Source organism: Dreissena polymorpha, chromosome 1, assembly GCF_020536995.1.
Source record: "Dreissena polymorpha isolate Duluth1 chromosome 1, UMN_Dpol_1.0, whole genome shotgun sequence".
In the NCBI taxonomy this organism is placed as follows: Eukaryota; Metazoa; Mollusca; class Bivalvia; order Myida; family Dreissenidae; genus Dreissena; species Dreissena polymorpha.
This window is the reverse complement of record NC_068355.1, coordinates 14,971,399-14,994,070: the sequence shown is the minus strand read 5'-3', so window position 1 is coordinate 14,994,070 and position 22,672 is coordinate 14,971,399. Positions and strand designations below refer to the sequence as shown.

Genomic DNA, 22,672 nt, shown 5'->3' with positions numbered 1-22,672 from the left:
TCGTAAAAAGTGATATTTGTAGTGGATAGAAAGATTTGTGAAAATGCAATACACGATATGATTTCAATAGAAGTAATCAATATAATTTTTATACATGTATGTTTTTTCTCTTTTATACCTTTGTGAATACATATTATTTATGACTGTTGTATTGAGGGAATAAAGTATTGGTTCACTTAGAAAGATTATTTCGTTTGTTCCTAGCATTGCCTTCTAATCGTAAGTAATGTTAATATGTCAAATGCATAACGAATTTAATCCGACACAAATCTTTTTTATCATGTATGTAAGTGCTGAATACAATTGAAAATTTATGCAGAGACATCGTAGGAAGAAATGACGTAACACAGATAATGATTTATTTTCATTACAAAGTGAGAAACTAGCATTCATGACATATACGGAATAAAACGTGTAAGTAAGTAGCACTCATAGCAATTATATGTCAGACGTGTCTATGTAGACTTTATAAATAAAACAAAAACACTACAAACATCAGCTTTACATGTTTTGTTTGGTTCGTGTTTTTTCATTTGCTGTAGGGTCCGGCTTTGTTGAAGGATTCTTTCTTGCATATTCTACATTTAAACTCATGTGGTCCATGAATGGGGCATGGTATCTCAATCCTCACCTGATGTAAAATTCCTCATTACATATACTGCAACGAAAGATGCACTTATTTTCGCCCTTTAACCTGCATCATCTGAAAAGACAGTAAAAGAATGGTTAAAAAAGTTCATAGCAGAATAAGGTCGACACGTCATAAAATACATAAAATTAATTATAATATTACTGAAAGGGCTGATAAACGTTCTATTATCTCGTACATCAGCCACCACACAACCTATCTTCTTGAAAATAGGTGAATTGATTCAATTGGTCGGCAGGTTTTTCGAACAGCATTATTATTATTCTACAGTAAGTAACGTGATTAAGAAAACACTTATATTGCACCACGTAACATGCTATAAAACTATAATATTGAAGTACACATATACACTTTAGTTAAGATGGGTAGGTATAGCATGTCAAGCTCTTTTACATATGAAAGAGATGTTTGTCATATGGAAGTCAGGTCCCAAAATGTGCTTAAAAGGAAGTTAGTTTCAAATAAGGGGGTTAAACCAATAATGTTATCCAATAAATTAATTATCAGTGATAAAACGACGTCGGTAGAATGAAATAATCATGATTTTATTTATATTTTACTGTTCACGTGTGTCAATACTGTGTATTATAAGAGATAATGATATTTGTACATCCAATTTCTCGAACGTCCCGTAAGTAGACAACAGATTTGTGGACGGTTTTCCTTCAATAACTTTTTTATCCCGACGTCTACAATCTTGATACAAAAAACCGAGGGAAGCACAAACACCGGAGAGCCGAAACGGCGTATTCATTTAAAATAATTATAAATACATAGGGGCTTACCGGGTGAAAATATCCTCCCTTCATTTAAGAAAATCCAACAAACGACGCCATCTTTGAAGTTTTGCAACAACTTTCTCGCTTAAACGCGGTAAGCTCCCTCCCGTATACGCATGCCCCTCTGTAGATGTTCTTAGTCTTTATAAATATTTTTTTTTATTCCGTAAATACCAACACTCTCACTGCAAATTATGTAGTGTTGCTAAATTATCGGAAGTCACAATAGTGTACAAACAATTGTTCTTAGTTATATTGCCCTTATTGTTTCCCAAGCAAAAAAAAGATGTGAATGAATCGGTCAAACAAATCGTCAACAAATCAGGGATTTGTTCACGATTTGGTACCGATTGAAATCACATGCAAATGAGCTAATGAATCGCCAATCAATCGTAAACAAATCGTGCTAATAAATCGGGATAAAATCAACTAAATAATGAATCGGTATTAAATCGGGTCTATTTAATTGGTGCCAAATCGCTAACAAATTGTTCATAAATCGGTATCAACATGTAAACAAATCAGTAACAAATCGGTCAATTGAATCGGTACCAAATCGGACTTATGAATCGGTACCAAATCAGTCTAATGAATCGGTATCAAATCGGACTAATGGATCGGTACCAAATCAGTCTAATGAATCGGTATCAAATCGGACTAATGAATCGGTACCAAATTGAATTTTAACAGTGCATATAAATATACATCTTTTAATATTAAAATCATTCCGTAAATAATATAATCTGCTGATTAATGCACATGCGACAGAAAACAATCATTACTAGGCCATCGTTAAAAATGTTAAATATTGGTAGCGACTGTCCCAGATTTTTCAAAATAGGCCCCTGCCCAAAGTCCCTTAGTTCTTTCAATTTAGAACTATTATGAACCTATATATTGACACAAGTTTTCATTCGGCTATAAATAGAATATACTAAAAATCAGACTACCTATACCCACTGTTACATTCTTGTGTTGTGCTACTTATTTAAGAATGGCGTCAAGTATATTTTGTAATAAAACACTATATAGAGCTGCTTTTGGAAAAACGTATGTCTCCCTAATGTTCTTATTAATCTCAGTGGTAATTACAAATTTCAGAGATAAACATTAAAACAGACGCTTACTGTCGTTCGTAATATAGAATCTAAAATGGTATCTGCGCATGCGCAGTCATTTAGTTGAGTCCACTATCCTACTCAGCTTTGCATATGCGCAGACGTGGTGTTAAAATCCCTATACAAAGCTTTTTTCTTTAATTTGACCTTGTGACTTAGTTTTGGAAGTCATCTCCCGTACGAAAAAGTACGCCAATACCTTAGGTGAAAACCACCCAGAAAAATAAGGCGGTTTCCGTCTTTTACTACTATAAAGCGTAATATGTGCTTTAGCAGGACCTTAAGGAGAATAGGGCTCGAAATATGCATTTTTTCCGCTTAGGTAGACGGAAACCGCCTAAATAGGCGTAAACAAGTTTAAGCAGGAAATTTTTCCGTTCAAGTTCATTCTGTGATTAGGCGGAAAAAATACACGGAAAACCTTAACGAGAAAAAGGTCCGCCTTGGGTAAAGCATAAAAATATGGTCAGTTAGTCATTGCGAAGGAATCTTTTCTTAATCTATTAATAGGAAGCTCACGTCCTGCACAGACTGGTACAATTGAAATTAAAAACACATCCAAGATTCAGGTAGACTACAGTTTTCCAATTTTACAGAGTAAAGTAAAATATACAGACTGTAAATATTAAACATTTTTATTTAATGATATTATGACACGTTTATTATATTATATAAGCAAAGTTACATGTCCAAGATTCAGGTAGACTACAGTTTTCCAATTTTACATAGTAAAGTAAAATATACAGACTGTAAATATTAAACATTTTTATTTAATGATATTATGACACGTTTATTATATTATATAAGCAAAGTTACATGTACTGACAGTCAATAAAATAATGTAATTTACTCTGTTAAGAAATAAATTCCCATATTTGTATATACAACACACATTATTGTATCACTGTTATATGACATAAAAAGAACAGTAAATAAAGTAGGTTTATGTTTCAACAAATTACAGTTATTATATTGAGATTAAAATCCCTTTTAGAGCTCTTCTTTTGCCTAAACTGGACCCTGGTGTCATGTACCATCACTCTGTGACTGCACTAACTCAGAGATCGTTGTCAGGAGAAAGTTGCTACGCAATCTTTTTTGATAATCGCTGAAAGCAAAACAATACAATTTCGAAATAGTAAAATGGATTCCGGATGACAACCCAAGAACGCTTACGCCTTGGCTCATGAAACTTCATAGGTACATTGATCATGACTGGCAGATGACCCCTATTAATTTTCAGGTCACTAGGTCAAAGGTCAAGGTAACAGTGACTCGAAACAGTAAAATGGTTTCCTGGTGATAACTAGAGAATAATTAGGCCTAGGATCATGAAACTTCATAGGTATATTGATCATGACTGGCAGATGACCCATATTGATTTTCAGGTCAAGGTCACAGTGACAAAAAACGTATACACACAATGGCTGCCACTACAACTGACAGCCCATATGGGGGGCATGCATGTTTTACAAACAGCCCTTGTTTTAAAATCATTTTGTTTAGTCAATCTGAATGAAATGATCATATGGGATCTACTAAAATTACAACTTGAATTATATTTATGCAACGTGGTTCACCAACTTGCTTCTCTTTATAGTTTGCTTTTCACACTGTATAAATTAAATTTGACATTTTTTGGCATATGAAGGTCAGTTCATTGGGTTTGAGATAAAAAGAGAATCAGCTGTAAAGTTGATTTAGTAACAACTTGCAAACTACTTTTTATTAAGTTTTTCTTGTAATTGAAACAATTTGCTTTTAATTTCGTGGCAGAGTAATCTGATTAACAAATCTTAGTATTGGTTACATTGCTATTTCATTTGGTCACTGATTTAGCAATTGATTTTTACAACTTATATATGTTGGTTTTGTAAGATAGAGATACCACCCAAATCTTGACTGACTTATGTCTTTTATGTGAACGTACTGCAAAGATAATTGGTTTCATCATTTATTCTAAATGTTAATAATCACCCACCAAAACAGATATTTGCAACTGTTAAGCAATATCATTAAATTAAACATAACATTATAAGAAAACAATGCAAAGAAAAACAATACAAACCTGTTTAATAGTTCAAAGCATAATCCAAAAGGCCGCCATGCATGCACGTCATAACTCCCTGAATTCCTCGTTTTTTGTTGTCACACACAACATGTTCATTTCCACATTCTACTTAATTGTTTAAAAATGTTCATCAAAGACAGTATTTCAGGATATTGTTAAAACTTCAACTTTAAAGAGTCCAAACATTGCTTTGAAACTATATTTCAAGCTAGTAACATGTCATGCATGGATCTATGTTTACACATTCAAATTAGGCTCACAATCTGTAAGCAGCCAACCAGAAGGGATTATACACATTCCAGCAAGCAGTGATTCAGATGTAGTTTCAAATTACAAGTATGCTATAGTCTGGTTGAGTCGTGGGTAATTTTCATAAAGTTGTTACATTACAAATATTTTATAAATATATGACCATGAATCATTATGAAAATAATAATTAATCTTTCTTCTTTAAGATTTGTTGCTTTTTTCCAAATGTTTATCGTCTTTTATCATCAAAATAATCGACTGTGTTGATAGTGTCAAACTACCATCATGAAAATAAGCTTCCGGTTAATTCGTGGGTTCTGATTGGCTGCCAGAATTTCAAGATTTGCATACTATAAATAGCCTTTAAACTGACATTGCAGGACAGGTTAATTTCTTGTGAAAAAAATGTCAACAGACGATGTAGCATGGTAAATACTTCTAAATAAACGATTTTGTGTTACTTTGAAACACTATATGAACAATACATAAATGGGGAAATATTTCATACCGACCTATCAAGTTATGATGAATTACACTATTTACTTGTTTTAGACGCATTTTTGATCGGAAAAAATGGTGACCGTGTCAAAACATTTTTCCGTAACGAACTGCATCATGTGCGAACATTCTATCAGGCGATTTCTATACAAGTACGAGAAAAATTTGTAGACCTGTATGATACCGGTATTAAAATGGCTGAGTGAAATGTTTTTTTTGTTTTACTTTAATTATCATCTGCAATTAAAAAAATAGTACATTGAAAAAACAGATTTACTTTCAAAATAAGACTATTGTCATAGCCTCGCCCTAGAAGTCCGCATCTATTGTCATAGCCTGGAAGTCCGCATCTATTGTCATAGCCTGGATGTCCGCATCTATTGTCATAGCCTGGAAGTCCGCATCTATTGTCATAGCCTGGATGTCCGCATCAGCTTATCTGCTTGACTATGAAAAAAGGTCACACCAGCTAGCATTAAGTCAATTCATGCATTATTTAAGAAAAAATAAATACGTCCTTCAAGATTTGTGCATATAATTTAAATCATGAGCGCGTAGAATGCACTTACAAGTAAGTGATTTCATTTTCACATCAAAACTATTGCCCATATTTTATTCTGAGATAAAATATAGGCAGACATATATTATTTCGATTCTAACCAAGATGATACAGCACTCTTGTTCATCTTTCAGAAGATCAAGACATATTTGAATTGAGCATCATTTGAGTACAATGAATCGTTAACGAATGGTATTGATCAAATATATGTTTCTAATATATCGTATTGAAATCAGTGTATACTTAAGTATAATGAATCGGCAACTGGTACTGATGAGAATTTCTATTTCATATCAATCGTAAACAAATCGTGTTCATATAATGAATCGGTAATAAATCGTGGGCGGGACTTTCTTCATGGTGCACGATTGTTAACGATTGATTTAATCAATCGTATTGAAATCATACTAATAAATCGGAAAAGTACGATTTGTTCACGATATTCATACGATTTATTGTTGATTTTTTGGTTTGAGTTATGTTGTTTTGGTGCAAAAAACGTTATGTTCTGATCCTTAGTAAGGCATAGATGGAGCACTTTTCTGATAGTGACAACTTTTATGATGCAAATTTGATTTAATTGAGAGAGGGCTAATCTCTCATATGTTAAAAGACTGTGTCTGTCATAATCGCCATGAGATATTTCAACTGATAAGAAACACTTCAACGCCCACATTGCCATAAACTACTTGTACATGACGCTATTGCCATACCTCTATTATAATTATACACAGAACGTGTAAATCGTGTGACTTCAGATTTAAACTGACTGGTAACCACTGATATTTGTGAAAGTTTAGAAAACAAGAAAGCAATCATTCTCTTTGTTACTTTAAATTGAATCCAGATAATCATCATTACGGAGATATTTTAAGCTATTAATTGGTTGTGAAATAAATGCTTATATTTATGATTCAGGCATAAAACCATCAGAATATTATACTTTATTGTGAATATTTCAATATAACATTGACAATATTATTAAAAGTAATCTAATTGCCATTGATATTGTTGTCTGTTACCAGTCCGTGTAGTAAAGAGTTAATTATTTGGATTAAATATCAGTTGAAATACGTTTACATAGTTATTTTTTGTTTATTCTTTCGTAATTGCTTAGACGTTTAGGGAATATAATTGATACTGAAAAGCATTTATAAGATAAAATGAATTTGTACTTTCTAAAGCCGTTCGACAGAGTAGTCCTTAATAATAAGCGAAGTGTTCAAATATTGTTTGTAACCAAACCATTAAACCATGAATGCTTATAAAAATAAGAGCATTAAAAAAAATTCTCTGTTATATACAAACGAAGAACATAGATGCATTTTCATGTTTCTAGTAATGTTGTTATATATAGAATTTGTCGCTCGAAATCAGAAATTATTAACAGCAACAATCTGAAGCCTATCGAATTGCTTTTGTCATGAAAAAACAAAAGTTGTAACACACACTTTAAACACAACTGCATGAAAAACTATAAAAAAACAATAGCGGTAACCATAGGATTACATATGCCCCCCAAAAAAACTTTGTAGAAACCTAAACGCAGATTTCGAAATCCAAGAGGACTTTACGTTCAAGGCAAAGGTCAAAATTTGTGTGCGTATAGAAAGGCATTGTCCATATACACATGCATACCAAATGTGAAGGTTACATCTGAAGCGACAAAGAAGTTATGCGCATTTTTCGAAACCTAAACGCAAAGTGTGACGGACAGACAGACAGAGACAGACAGACAGACAGACAGACAGACAGACGGACGGACGGACGGACGGACGGACGGACGGACAGACAGACACGCATCGTGCGACACACTAGGGTTACTGGAGCCCTTCGTGTTTTGTTAATTGTTAAAATTATGCCAATATGCATCGAACATATTACACTGTCGGCTCCACTGCCGGACACGCTATTGCTGTAATTGATTTCAGTTGGACACATAGACAAGACAAGACAAATATTTATTCAGACTTGCACAGTGTACATCGTCTAAACAATAGATATTTCACATACAATTATGTCACAGAGATAAACATAGTAATAATATAAACATAAGGAGCATCGTATACGTTTAGGAAAAGTTACAGAGATAAACATAGTAGTAACAATAACATAATCAGCATCGTATACGGTTACGAAAAGGCAAGGTAATATATGGAGGATTGCTATATAAATTAATTAACAGCATTAGTAATATTATTTCTTAAAATCAGAGCTTCTTTTACAAATTTGGCTAACTTAATAAGTTCAAATTTATTCGTTGTATTCAGCAACTAGTGGAATTTGTAAACAGAAGGCCTATTGTAATAACATTTCTTTAAATAGTTTTTTCTAATATCAACGTATAATGGACATTTACAGACAAAATGGTACTCATCTTCAATGTCTAATTCGTTACAACAAAGGCAAAAACGTTCATTTCGTGGTATATTTTGACCAGCATATCTACCAGTTTGAATTCTCAGTGGAAGGCTGGAAGATCGAAGCTTTGCGACATAGAAAAAACAGCTTTAATTGCTATTTCAGCTGTGCTTAAATAATAATCGAATAATACGACCAACTTTCGTTAGTTTCTTGAAAAAAAACATGTTCGCAAAGACGTATATAATAAAGTAAATGCAACACAAACTAATATTAATTACGTACAAGATATACTTTTACCAAACATATGTTGTAAGTACTAACTATATTCAAACAAGTTTTATACCAAATGCTATTTTTACAAAGTTCGTTTTTAACGATGCTGCTTCAGCGAAGCAGCTCGTCTAAGTAATTATACCATGAACAAATTCTTCACAATGGCGACCTATGTAAAAGACAGACAGACACATTTTCTCAATCGGCATACCTCGCTGAGTATCATTGGTAAAGGTAAAGGTAGCTTGGTTCCCGTCCTTTTTCAAATTTATCGAGAGGTTCGGGACAGGAACCAGACACGAAACTGAAATTCAAACGCTGTGACGCTGGGAACACCCCGAATGTAGTTATTTTTAGATTTGATCGAGAATGTAAACCGCCTCCCAGTTTTGATAAATGGGTCAAGTTCCCAACGGATACTACTTACCCGGCATAATTTTTTCGTACCCAAAATTTTCGTACCCAAATTTTGTTCGTGCTCATATTTTCGTACCCACATACACAATTGTGGTGATGTAGATAACTTAAATTGATGCTTTTATATCCATCCTTTTCAAAAGCATCGTCACACCAGTACTGTCAGTACTTTGATTAGTTTTAATTATGTAGACTCCTAGCTCCAATGTTTTTAATTGATCTTTTCATGGGGCTGATCCCAGTTGTATAATGTATTTTAAATTTGGTGTTCTGGTGTGAAAGAAGAGCATAAAAAGATTTTTCACTGGAAAGGGTTTCTGGAGTTTTTTAGTTTGATATATTTCAGCGAGTATGTACGATTTAAAAAAAAACAAAAAAAAAAAAACAAAAAACATGAAGCAATAAATGAATCTGATTGTGGAATGTTAAACATTACTACTTGTATATAAGATCTATATTATCCGATATCGTGTATTTCACTTAAATTCAAAACGCCACATGCCAATACAAAAATGTGTACCCCTGTTTGTTAAAGAACCAAATATTATGTCAACAACATGTATGTGTCATTTGAACAGATGTGCACGGTTTAGTTGGGATTTCCATGTGGTAAATCTGTAATCTCAATTGCAGGCCATCCCATTTGCGTGACAAGGTATGTGTTTTATTATGTATATATTGCTATGTGATGATTCTATTTGCCCAAAACGATTTTTTCAGAACAGTGCCGCAATATATATTCATTGACTTTAAAAAAAAAGTTTTAATTTCTTAATTCATGTCAATGTTATAATTAAAAAGCGTCGAGAAATCACCTTTTTGTGTAGAATTGCCGTAAAATCAACATTAACAAACCCACCCCACAGATCTGCTGGGAGGTAATAACAAACCTCCAAGACGTGGTTGGTTTCGAGCTTGTATTTGAAATATACCGGGCCAGTAATATACCCTATACCGGTTTATGAGCAAACATTTCTTCAAATAACATTATACTAGTTCATTTAGAAAACGGTGGGGTGATAGTAAGTGTATGATATATTATGGAGATATCTGCGAGTTTGAACAATTAAAGTATTATATCATTATCATGATAAGTAGGATCCTTGCACGTTCAACTGTACAACACTAAACTTATAATAAATCGCAACATGATGCAATTCAAAAACGAGTAATGTAAATCTAGTTTTGAAGCAGATTACGGCATGCTTTCCTTCTTGAAGTATCGCTTGCATGTTACGTTGTGGTCGGGCAATGTCATCACTTCCTGAAACAAGGACAATAATTAAACGTGTAAAGTGGCGACAGCTATTTAAGGTTAGAATTTCTGCAATTAAATCATAAAAAACAGTCAAACAAATGGTTTTCAATACAGTATTTTCTTTAGTATGCATTCTAAATATTTATCCTGAGTCGTAAGCTCCTTCTTACAATATAAATATATAAAAATAGAATACTGGTCCTTATATGCGTGAACATTTCTGTGAACGTTATTTCAAAATTCTTTGATGGATGTCAAAATATGAAATATATAAACAGAAAGTCTTTAATTTTATCGAAAAAAGTACCGCAGTATTCATCATCGTGTTGATGATTTGTATTAAGCTTCATGTCACTATGCAGCAAGAGTTCCGCGGTCGGAGACATATGCCCCACCAAACAGTTCTTTGAACTAGTGACCCCAATTTCAATAGGGGTCCTCTACTGTCCAAGGCAAATGCACATGTGAAGTATCAAGCCAATCGCTCAATTATTTGACGAGTTATTGATCGGAAACGATTGTCACACTTATTGAGAGAATATCAATATGGGTCATCTACTGTCTAAGGCCAATGCGCCTGGAAACTATCAAGCCATTTGGTCAACTTTTTTAACGAGTTATTGATCAGAAACGATTTTCACACTTATTGAAACAATGACCTTGACCTTTTACATAATGACCCCAATTTCAGTAGGGGTCATGAACTGTCCAAGGCCAATGCACATGTGAAGTATCAGGTCAATCGGTCAATTAATTGACAAGTTATTAATCGGAAACAATTTTCACACTTATTGTGACAGTGACCTTGACCTTTTACCTAAGGACCCCAATTTCAATAGGGGGTCATATATAATTGTCCAAAGCCTATGCACATGTGTACCGACCGTCCGACATTCAGTAAAACAATATACCCCCTCTTCTTTGAGGTGTGTGTGTGTGGGGGGGGGGGGGGGTAACAATCGATATAGATAACGTTCGATTGACACAATGTACGCCTGCCAGGCAAACATTTAAAATGAAAATGCGACTAGTCAGTTTATTTAAATTTTATATAATCTAAAAAAAATGCTTTATGACTTATGCTCACCAGTTGTGTACAGCTACACGGGAATGTTTCGCTAAATATAACATAAGCAAATAGGCGGTCAGTTGAATAAAATCAAAGTCAGTGGAATACGCCATTTGATGTTAACCATTTCATAGTTCTCGAATCCAAGACGACCGCTAGTTGTCAATGATGTATGATACCAACGAGCAAACTATGATTCAAACTACTTCTTATGAATATGATGGGGGAACAAGTTGAATGTCAACTAAAATATAAGGAATACAGAATAGAATACATCTCACGCACTGCTAATTGTTTTGAATATGAAGTATATCTGGATAAAAAAAACAATTAAGTCGTTTTAGAACAAGATTGACTAACAGACAATGCAATCATTTAAACGGACCAACCAATCAACAGAAACATTAACCATTACACAGACCAACCCACAAACAAATGTACCGATTAACCGACAGACCCACCAACAAACATGGTGACTATAGTATACCCTCCTTTATACCGCTTGTTCATGGGGGTCTACAAAATGCTCACGTCCTTTCACACATAGTAAACTTATATTCTTACCAGCATCATGTTATTGTCGTCTGGCATAAGACTTTTCTCTACGATGGATCGTTTTGCCTTTGACCCCTCAATGGGTGTGGTCTCGGCTTTCATTTGCTTCGTTGACGGGTTCCACGTGGCCTTTACCTACACACCCGCGGGCAAATGGCGTTGAATTGATATTACAGGGATAATAAGATCAAATATGGTTTTGACGGGATCATTTTATTTAGGTATTATTTAGATAACAGATGACAGTTAGATATAATTTATGTTAATAAATAGATGGATTAAAATCAATTTTGACATTAATCGGTTTCGAAAAACATACATAAATCGACGTTTATCGTAACAGATCAATATAAATACAAGTATTTATCATTTTTAGGTGTAACACATTAGAGTGAAAGAATGGCTTGTTCGGAAAACGTAAGGGTGCCTTAAATCTTCCAATATACAAAATATAGTAGCTAGTATGAGATTGTGTTCCGTTCATAGCGTTGTCGTATATTTCGAAAAAGTGCAGCCTCAACATGTTTAACAAAGGACGGGGTAAGAGTTTACGTATTGTTTGACGTTCAATATATGAGTCGCGTTCTGAGAAAACTGGGCATAATGCATGTGCGTAAAGTGTCGTCCCAGATTAGCCTGTGCAGTCCGCACAGGCTAATCAGGGACGACACTTTCCGCCTAAATTGGATTTAGAATATACTTCATTTAAACGAAAAATGTCATACAAGCGGAAAGTGTCGTCCCTGACTGCACAGGCTAATCTGGGACAGCACTTTACCCACATGCATTATGCCCAGTATTCTTAGAACACGACTCATATAATATAACTATTTGTTCTATATGAATCATCCTAATTTCAATTCAAATTGAAAACATAAATAAAATTAATTATTTAAAAGCAATACTCATTATTACGTAATAGGTTAAAGTTCGGTTCAATAACTTATAATGCAAGAAATAGTTTAACTTTCGAATGTGAATGAATCGCTTTCAAAATGGCAAACTGCAAACTGATTCCGATAGGAGAATTGACCCATATATTCAAAGAGCTCGACCCAGTTCAGGATCGAATGATCAAAACCATGATTAACCGAACGCTTAATATCAACAAAATAAAATGTTTGACCCAAAATAACTGTCAACACAACGCGCAAATACAACAATATTCGTTAAATGAGGTAGTATTAAGTAAACGTATTGCACTGTAAGCAACACAAAAAGAAATATGGAAAACATTAAAGATCATAATTTTAATGACTAAATGTTGAAAGTCGAAAACGAGGAAAGTAGATAACCCTGTGACTGACAGATTTCGCATACAATAACAAGAGCTTAAATATATGAACACTCACAAACATTAGGACTGCTATATTTACTTGCACAAGAGACTGAACACAATGTTAATGCAACTCCATCAGGACAAAGTTTATTTATGTATTATTATCCAAAGCGCTGATACAATATTTTGCCATCTGCTCTCATTTAATTAGTGAAGTTTGGATCTTGTTCTTGTTTTTAATTTACTGGATTTAATGACCTAGTTCAACAATTATTGCTACGTTTAATAATCAGTTAAAATTGTCAAAATACGATTTTGTTTCTAATGGAGAAATAGATGGTAAAGGCATTTTTTATGTTTAAATAAATGTCACGGCCACGAGAAAGTACTCGAAGTATTGTAAAAGTGCATAACTGCTAATGAACGTTAATAAAGTTTACTTCAGTAAGATTTCTTCATTTCATAAGAAATATAATTTTAAATACTTACATTTTAAACACTTCACACGCTTGGTATGAGCCAACTACAAATGCTTGTGTTGTATGAAACGTTTAGATGCCACACATACCAGATATGTTCATGTTTTGCTTGGTCATGTACCGTATACCTTAATTTTATTATCGAAGCCGTCATCGCCCTCGTACTCCTGTGAGAAGTCCATGACGGCCTCTATCGTCTTTCCGGTCTTCATGATGACCTTCACCTTGCTGTCACCCTCGCGGATCAGCTCCATCGTCGTCTTGAACAACAACACGAACTTCCGGATCACGAAATTAAGTCCTGAAAAGATGAAAAGTAATGGCAAGTGTGAAAGAAAATTGGGCTTGGCTATCCGTTTTATACTGTGAACTGTTTAATAAAAGCGGTTGAGACAATTAGGATTCAACTAATTGTATTAATGTGTCATCTGATGTGTCTAGTAATTAACTACTTAAACATTATACGGTAAAATAAACTCTGAATAAGCGTGCGACGTGTTCTGTTAACCAGTCATACCGTAAATGTTTATTCTTTCGCAACAGATGGTTCTCTAGTTTGCATACTTACATTATACCTTAATTTACCGATACAGTTCAAATGCAACGTTATCTACTCAATAAGAACGTGCAACCAAAATACACGTTGTCCGTAATATAATTGTGTACTAAAACGTATTGGTATAGGTTATGGTTGCAGACTAGCTTAAGTAAGACGTAGTATGTAAACTTTTTTTTTTCAGAAAAAAAACGTGCGTTTTGCTCACACACATTAACTTGTAATAAATAAAATAATAATGCAAGTGTATATAATTTAATATCAAGGTACAACCTACCATTTGCTTCTAAGAACGCATCAAGCCCTTCGTGCTTTATCAGCTGCCATTTGCCGGCATAACTCTCATCGAACCCTTGCAAAGCCATGGTGCACAACTCTTACGACACCCTCCGATACACGTATATAGATCAGGTATAGACACCTGACGATACTCTGCAGTTCACAGAACAACAACACGGACGTTAATCACGGGCGCCACTTCATCTTGGCGATGCATCAATAAATGAGCCAATGCTACTTCCGAGTCGACTCTAAGATTTAAACATTCACGGATAATTATACAGGGTCCGTAAGTTCTATATAGTTTTAACAAATATATCGCAATGTAGTGCGATTCAGCGAAAATAAATTCATCCACATATGAACATAAACACACGATCACAACTTATTTGCAAGCGTGAGGACCTTTATGAGCGGTGTCATGGTGACGTTTTGGAAAGCATATCGATGTTGATGGCCTGTGTAACGAGCAAATTTCCATCCAATGAAAACACCAACGACATCAAACAACTGCTTTGAACATATGCAAATTGTTGCATGCACAAATAAATTGGCCGCTAGTCGGTCTACTAGATAAATTTGTATTTTTCCAAAAGAAAACGAGCCCATGCCAAGGATGAGGCGCCTATGCCAGGAGGTGGCGCCCATGTACAATTTCAGCTGTTTTTAGTTTCGTTACGTTGTTTTGTGTTGGAGTCTAGGTTGAATGTTCTATCTTTTTTTGCTTAATTGGATGATAGTGAAATACAATCGAACAAGTAAAGTTTACATAATTACGAAGAAACACTGCTGTGTAGCATTTTTTTTTCCGGTATTTGAATATGCTATAAAATTGGAAAGCAACTTGAGTACTATAAAAAAGTTAACGATTAAAGAAAGAACAAACCTAAGACCTAATGTTTTGGAGAAACAAGTGGGGACAAACGATGTATTTTCGCCTTTAAAGATTCGTTCACCTTTGCCTTTTAGTGCATTAAGCATTGAAATAGCGGGCAAATCTCATCGTTTCAAGCAGAACTAACATATTTTGATTATTTCGTGTATTATCTTACTGTAAATACACATTTGTTGTTGAAGAAATATTTTTTAAATGTTGAGATTGACTGTGTTATTGGATTATTTAGTAATACATATTTTGGGTTAATATCGTACACATTTTTTAATACAGGTGTGCCGACAGCTTAATAAAGTTGGTTACTTGTATATTTACATGTTTTTTTTTCTAGAATGTGTATATGTTCTGTGCAGATTTGGGTTTACGTATATACGTTGACAAATAAAAAGAGATATGAAAAGGAACGGTATCTATCTAATGTAAGTCATGTGCTGATTCATATATCGTGCAGTTGGCGCCACCTCTTTTGAATTGGCTCCGTATCTTTTGGACAAATACAAAAATTATCTATTAGATCCGCAAGAGGCTAATGTGTTCGTATATGCAATAACTTCTATATGTTGAGCGCAATCGTTTGATGGCATTAGCGTATCAATCTGGTTGACATTTTCTCGTAACACAGACAGAAAACATCAATTTGCTTTCAATAACTCCACCATGGCTCAATTTAAAAAGGTCCCCACGTTTCCAAAAGGATTGTGCTTGTAAGTTTCTTTACATTTGTGGATGAATTAATATTCGCTAATCGCACTACATTGCCCGATTTTTTAAATAATGCTGAATATGTTGAAAAACATCCATATAAAATATATATTTTTACCTTGCTGAATTATCCTTGAAATTTCAAAACATTTGGCCCTTATCGCAACCTCGGAATTGCATTGGCTCATTTATTTATGCATCGCAAAAATTAGGTAGCGTACGTGGTTAACGGCCGTGAACAACTGAAGCTGGTAACAAACGCTTTATCAACCACTCATCAGATATAAAATAAACTTTAATCGTACACATTCACTAACATTTAAGTTAAGTCGATAAAGCATGCCCCTGTGACACAGTTGACAGTATTGATAATATTGATATGCAGAATTAAACGGAATGTAAATGTACATGTATTGTACACAACGTCACGCGGTCGAAAACGGAGCCGTCCATAAAGCATGTCACGCTCCAGGTGGGGGAGGGGTTGTAAGAAAGTGTGACAGTTTGTGACATGGGGGAGGAAGGGGGTCAGGCTTTGTGTGATGTCACACATTTATTTAAAAATATATGTCTAATTTATTTATTATTTCTTTAGTAGAATTTAAATGTAATTTTCAAAAAAAGTGAAACATTTGAATTAGAAGTATGTCAAAATAAGACGAATTGCGTATCTCCTGTTGTTCGAATTTTTAATAGGCACCTTGGCTGGACCGGCTTATTCAATAGGCACAACCTCCACGCAGATTTCATTAGCTACACTTTGGGGATTGGGGCCGGGGCCCTTAGAGGGGGGAATTTCGCGTCGTTTTGGGCGAAATAGGGCATTTTAGAAGATCTTTTCATCAACCATTCAACACTTAAAATTGCTATTTTTTAATGGAACTTACATAAATATAATTAAATCAACGGTTAATAGCACGACTACAGCTGGCAACATAGATATAAACGTTTAAAAAATGGATTTTTTTTTTATTTTTAGCTGAAATAGGTGGAAAAGTATACTATTTTAAGGGGGGGAATAGGGCAGAATTTCGGCCCCAATAACGGCCAAACGAGGGCCCTTTTAGTAAATGACGGAACAATTTATTGGACTGTGCAATGAACAACTGCGACAACTGTTAACAATTAACTATTCTAGTATTTAAGGTAGCGCACCTCTAATGATTTCCCGCGATTTCGTCGAAGGTTGAAGAGCCCACTATTAGGTGCCGTAGCCTAGTGGTTAAGGCGATAGACTAGAAATCTTTTGGGATATCCCGGCGGAGGTTCGAATCCTGTCGACGACGTATACTTTTTTGCGACGCGTTTTATTTATTTTCTAACGTAATTTGATTTAATATGGCATATAAGCTATAGAGCTATTTATTGTTAAATATGTTGCAATTTGTATGCACATTCTTCAATAATTAAAATTAAAACAACGTTATGGCGAAATTGGGTGATTTACTGTTGAAATACGAACCATGCATGTTGCATTTTTATTTTTATTTCAAAAAGTAAACGGTAAATCTGTCTATTTATTGGTATTTTTGCTGTATATAGTGTTTCTATAAAAACTAAGTTTAAAATATGACTTAAATGATACTATTTTGAATTTTATGACACTTTGTTTTTAACCGACCCAATTTTTACATGGCTGAAATCACTTACATTTCATGGCGCTCTTCCATAGATAAAAAAGTGTAAAAAATAAATGTCTGTAAAAGAATACTTATTTCATCTTGTTTAAACTTTTAACACCTTTACAGCATCTGTACACACCAACTGCATGCCCATATTTGGAAATTTGAATATATTATAAACTTTTATATACCCCAGGGGTGAAAATAAACTGGACAAAGCCGAGCGTGGGGGTGGTTTTGAAAAAATCGGTATATTTTTTTAAAAAGCATGGAAAGCCTACCTACAAATTTGCATGTAGTTCAGGGAAATGATGCTGATTAAGAAAATAATTACTTAGATTATATTTGGATATGTGCCCATTAGAGGTGCGCTACCTTAAGTCATTTTAATAATGTGAAAGTTTTTTTCAGATCTTGCCGGGAAAACTATAAACGGTGAACTTAACAGTTAACGTAGATATTATTAAATGTGGCCTCTTTTTAGCGAAAATCCAGTGTATGCGGAAAGTGTCGCCCCTGATTTGTCTGTGCGGACTGCAAGGTCTACAGTGCGTTTCACTAACATAGCGTATATTTACGCAACTTTGGGATTACGCACATAATTTACGCCGAACGTAAATTAATTCGTACGCCGTTTCACTAAAATGTGCGCCAAATTTACGCTGCGTGTAAGTGTTGTTTAGCTTGTCAGGTGCGCGCGGACGCGTAAGAAAGTAATCGTCTGCAATAGTATCTACTGTAAAGCGAAATTATACGATTAATTACATGTGTTAAATTGTAATATATTGATAAAATATGTTACAATAACACAAAATAGGCAAAAAACAATTATACATTGAAGACGAATTTCATAACATGCAGCAAAGACAAATTAGCGCCCCGAGCCGATTGTGACGAATGTATTTCATACATATTTTCCTACAAAAAGATCTCAATATTTATTTTTCCGATTTTTTTGTTGGTGGAATTCAATTTAAAACTAGCTGCATATCCACATTTAAGCAATAAAATAAGCGAAATAAAAAGGCATCCTAAAAAATCTCGTGTTTACTTGAAAAAATACCTCCCTTAACATAACGGAATATCAAAAATACGTATAAAGACAAAACCTGTACCTTGCAAAGCGTGATAATAAACCGCGTGCCCGTGCCACTCGTTATCCAATGACGTACTAAATAAAACTCAAACTATCTACACACATCTCGACTAACTACAAACCCGGTAAATAGGTCCTCAGGATGAATATACATGTAGGAAATTAGGGACAAAACAGTCAAATACTAATATAACCTGTATCTTGTCTAATTATAACCCAGAAAGGTCCAGCTAAAATGACTCCGTGAAGGGGCGTGGGACCTGTTAATAAAATCTGAAAAACACACACACATTATAACCCAGAACAACACTATGAAATGTATGGAAAACATTTTTGTAAGAATTACTATATCACACTGTGATCATCAGGCTACAGTATAGCCCTAACATAATTGAAACCAGACGTCTACATATAAGCTGGAGTAGATTCAATTTACAATTAAACATGATGAATAGCAATGTATGGTTCATATACTGAATACCACTGCCAAATATCTGGAATAGATTTTTGCGAGAATTACGATATCACATTGAGATCATCAGGCTTCAGTATAGCCCTCACAAAATCGAAATCAGATATATACATATTACTGAAATAAATTCAAATGAGAATTAAGAATCTCAGTAAAACATCAACAACACACAATGCTAACACGACGGAATGGTACGCTTTCCCTAATACGCAGGTTACTCAGCCTCTTTACAACGGGAGGTTACGCCATTTTTTTCGGCGTAAGCTGTATTAAGCCAGCTTTTCACCCTGACTTGACCTTTGTAAGTGTCCAATAATATTCAAATAAAATTTCCCGCGGCTAGGTACGAATGAATACACTTCATTTATTCCATTGGCTGATTTGAGTATAACACCAGAACATTGGAAACATATCGCGTCTTTGTAACACTGTTTTACTGCATGAATTTTTTTTATCTCTAATGAAAAGGCTCAATAGATAGAACAGTTTTACAATCAATTTTCGACATAAATACAGTTTCTGCGTTCACCTTTTATTTTCAGAGAATTACCAGCGCAAAAGCGTTTATACTAAAGGCTATATTCTCATATTTAGTACTTACTTGCATTGCATTTCAACCCGCGAGGTTTCGGGTCAATTCGCGGCCAGTGTGTGAAAGTCAGAGTTTATATACAGTTCATCACCGGAGTTCGCAGAAGGGGTTGCGATCTTTTCATTGAAGGAAAAATTTGGAATCTATGCTATTTTTGTCTGATGGAGTAAATAGTTCGTTTAGTCGCTTTGTCGATATATCAATATTTTAGGCACAGCTGTTGCCTTGGCCGTGTACAGTTGGCGTAAACAAGCCGTCGTTTCAGCAGCAGAATTATTACCTAACTTTAATGAATTGCATTCCAATCCGCAAGGTATCAAGGTCAGTTTGCAGAAATCTTTATATAAACGCCGTCTCGTAAACTTTGTGCACTTGAAGTCTGTTTTGATCAGAAAGATACTAAAGAAAGATATTCGGCGATACTATTGTGGTATGTCAATCATCGATTTTTAATATGTTTTCAACATTTGCATGATAAGGACCAATTTTGATAAAATTAATTAGAAATATTTATCCATTTAGACCAGTTTATTAAGAATGAGCACAATAATTCACTATACTATATTTATGCAATTAAATAAGATTCGAGTATAGCCGGCTGACCTATATGCACTCGTTTATTTTCATGTTTCTTGTGTTTTTCTATTCTGTAAATATAGATATCTGAGTAATAATATCACATAAAGCAAAATAAGCCACGAAATCTGGCGCAACACCCCGTAATTGATTTGCTTGCGATGTAGCTAAGAACTGCGCAGAAAAAAGGCATCCGCTACTTTTTATCTCATAGAGATAACTTTTGATCGTTCATAAACATCGACCACAATCAACGCCGTATATCTTTTTTAAAGATATTTCTTGTATGATTTACGCGAAGTACATATCCGGCGTAAATTTACGACATAATTTACGCACTGTGTTAATTTACGCTGTTAAGTAAAACGCGTTTTTGAGAACAACATTTGCGTACGAAAATATTTACGGAAATTATTTGCGTACGCAGCTTAGTGAAACGCGTTCTAGTCTGGGACGACACTAAACGTACTTGCTTTAAACCCCTTTTTACAAAGCGAGGCTCATATGTTTTATTCTAAATCATAGAAAACAGATACAAAGGTAATTTAAGCAGGTATAGTCTTACCATAGCATGATGTTTATACCAGATAAGAATGCAAGGCCATCAAGAACAAATATGCACACACATTTTATTTATACCAGATAAGATGTCAGAAAAAACCCATATCCAAGATAATCAATTATAAAATCCATGCTCTGAAAGTGCATTTGTTTTTAGTAAAATTTATACTATATATTTGTATATTATAAGCAAGAGTGTTTAACCACATTTTAAAAGAATACTTAAGAAACAAACACCTACATGTAATGTTTACTCCTTTCACAAATTGCGAGCGACGTTTACATCAATGCATAAATCAATAACACTCCAGCTGATGCACAATTAATTTGATCCTTTAATTCAACAAACTACTTCCAGTTCATTAAATGAACTCAATTGCAGATCCCACACAAAAGTAAAAACCCTCTCCATGTACCTCTTAATACCACGTGTATTTTACGATATTTCCTGCGTATGCTATTTTCTGTTTGCCCACCATCATGTACATAGTTAAAACTTAAAGGGACAGAATAGCTCAGATAAAGGGTTATATGTTAATCGTAGCGTATGATATTAATCTGCTTTGTTTCGTTGCATCAATTTCAGCATTTAACAAAATTGTATCTACATTTTTATTTTGTATTTAAACATGTCTTGTATTTTACTACTTTAAAGGGGCCTTTTTCAAGTTTGGGTAAATTGACAAAATTGAAAAAAGTTATTTCAGATTCGAAAATTTTCGTTTAAGTAATGATATTTGTGAGGAAACAGTAATACTGAACATTTACCATGCTCTAAAATAGCCATTATATGCATCTTTTGACGATTTAATTTTTAAAACCCCGAAAATTATACAGCGTTTGGGCAACGCGAAACGAAATTAGACTTTGGAGATTTCTGTTGTCCGTTAAATTGTGTGACTGTGATGAACCTACGAGGGAATTGGTTATACATAAAAATACACCTATCATTGTGCCCGGAAGGATGCTGAGTGGTCTAAGTGGTAGACTTTTTACTCCAGGACTCCAGGGGTCAGTGGTTCGAGCCCTGCTGAGGGTTACCTTTTTTCTTTTTTTTTAAATTTCATTCTTGATTTTTTACTGGAGCTTTTTATATCCAATGTTAACATTTATTAATATAAAGCATTTAATGTCAAACTTCAAAACATGCCATATCTGTGAAAATACCCCTTAAAGTGTACATGGTAACCTGGTAAACAAATCGGCTTTCGCAAAGACATAAGCATACATTATACTCAATATACAAGTAATTCAAAGTGTGCTATTTAATCTACATTAGCGAATAAAAAAAATCAAACATTATTATGGTGTCGATGGTATATGAATAAGTCAACTCCCCTTTTGGATGTAAATGTCAGATGGCGTCAGAGCATGGTGAAGACCACATGCATATGCAATATTTATGGTTATTCGGGTCATTAAATAAGTGTTATTACCGTTACAAAACGCACGATAAGTGTTAATTGTAAAATATATTGAAGATATCTTAATAAAAAAAGGATTTAAACAGCTTTGTGAAATATTAAGAAAATGCGAATTAGTACTTACAAAAACACGATTATGCAAAATCCTTTCAAATGCGTTTTATAACTGGTTTTCACTGACTTCATATGACTCAAGCTGACACGGCGTTCTTATTCTCATGTGTGTGCTGTGCGTATGAATAGAATATAATATGGGTCGCGTTCTGAGAAAACTGGGCAT

General features: G+C 34.2%; 1 protein-coding gene and 1 long non-coding RNA gene across 6 annotated transcripts; both read right to left on the bottom strand.

Annotated features, from left to right (window-relative positions):
- Positions 1–344: 344 nt before the first annotated feature.
- LOC127872063 (uncharacterized) lies at positions 345–5,998 on the bottom strand. The gene is made up of 2 exons (XR_008045716.1): positions 5,642–5,998; positions 345–703 (listed from the first exon to the last, which is right to left on the bottom strand). It is a non-coding gene; the product is annotated as an uncharacterized LOC127872063 (long non-coding RNA).
- Positions 5,999–7,869: 1,871 nt separating this feature from the next.
- Positions 7,870–21,465, bottom strand: LOC127871992 (fatty acid-binding protein-like). 5 transcript variants are annotated; one of them, XM_052415369.1, is made up of 5 exons: positions 21,385–21,465; positions 14,451–14,605; positions 13,746–13,918; positions 11,869–11,994; positions 7,870–10,241 (listed from the first exon to the last, which is right to left on the bottom strand). In XM_052415369.1, exons 2-5 carry the CDS (start codon positions 14,536–14,538, stop codon positions 10,173–10,175), a joined length of 456 nt encoding a protein of 151 aa, XP_052271329.1. In that variant the 5' UTR covers positions 14,539–14,605; positions 21,385–21,465; the 3' UTR covers positions 7,870–10,172. The 5 variants fall into 5 exon arrangements, with proteins under 5 accessions (XP_052271329.1, XP_052271328.1, XP_052271332.1 ...); XM_052415368.1 differs by lacking the exon at positions 21,385–21,465 and adding an exon at positions 21,210–21,367; XM_052415372.1 differs by lacking the exon at positions 21,385–21,465 and adding an exon at positions 16,271–16,354.
- Between the last annotated feature and the right edge of the window lie 1,207 nt (positions 21,466–22,672).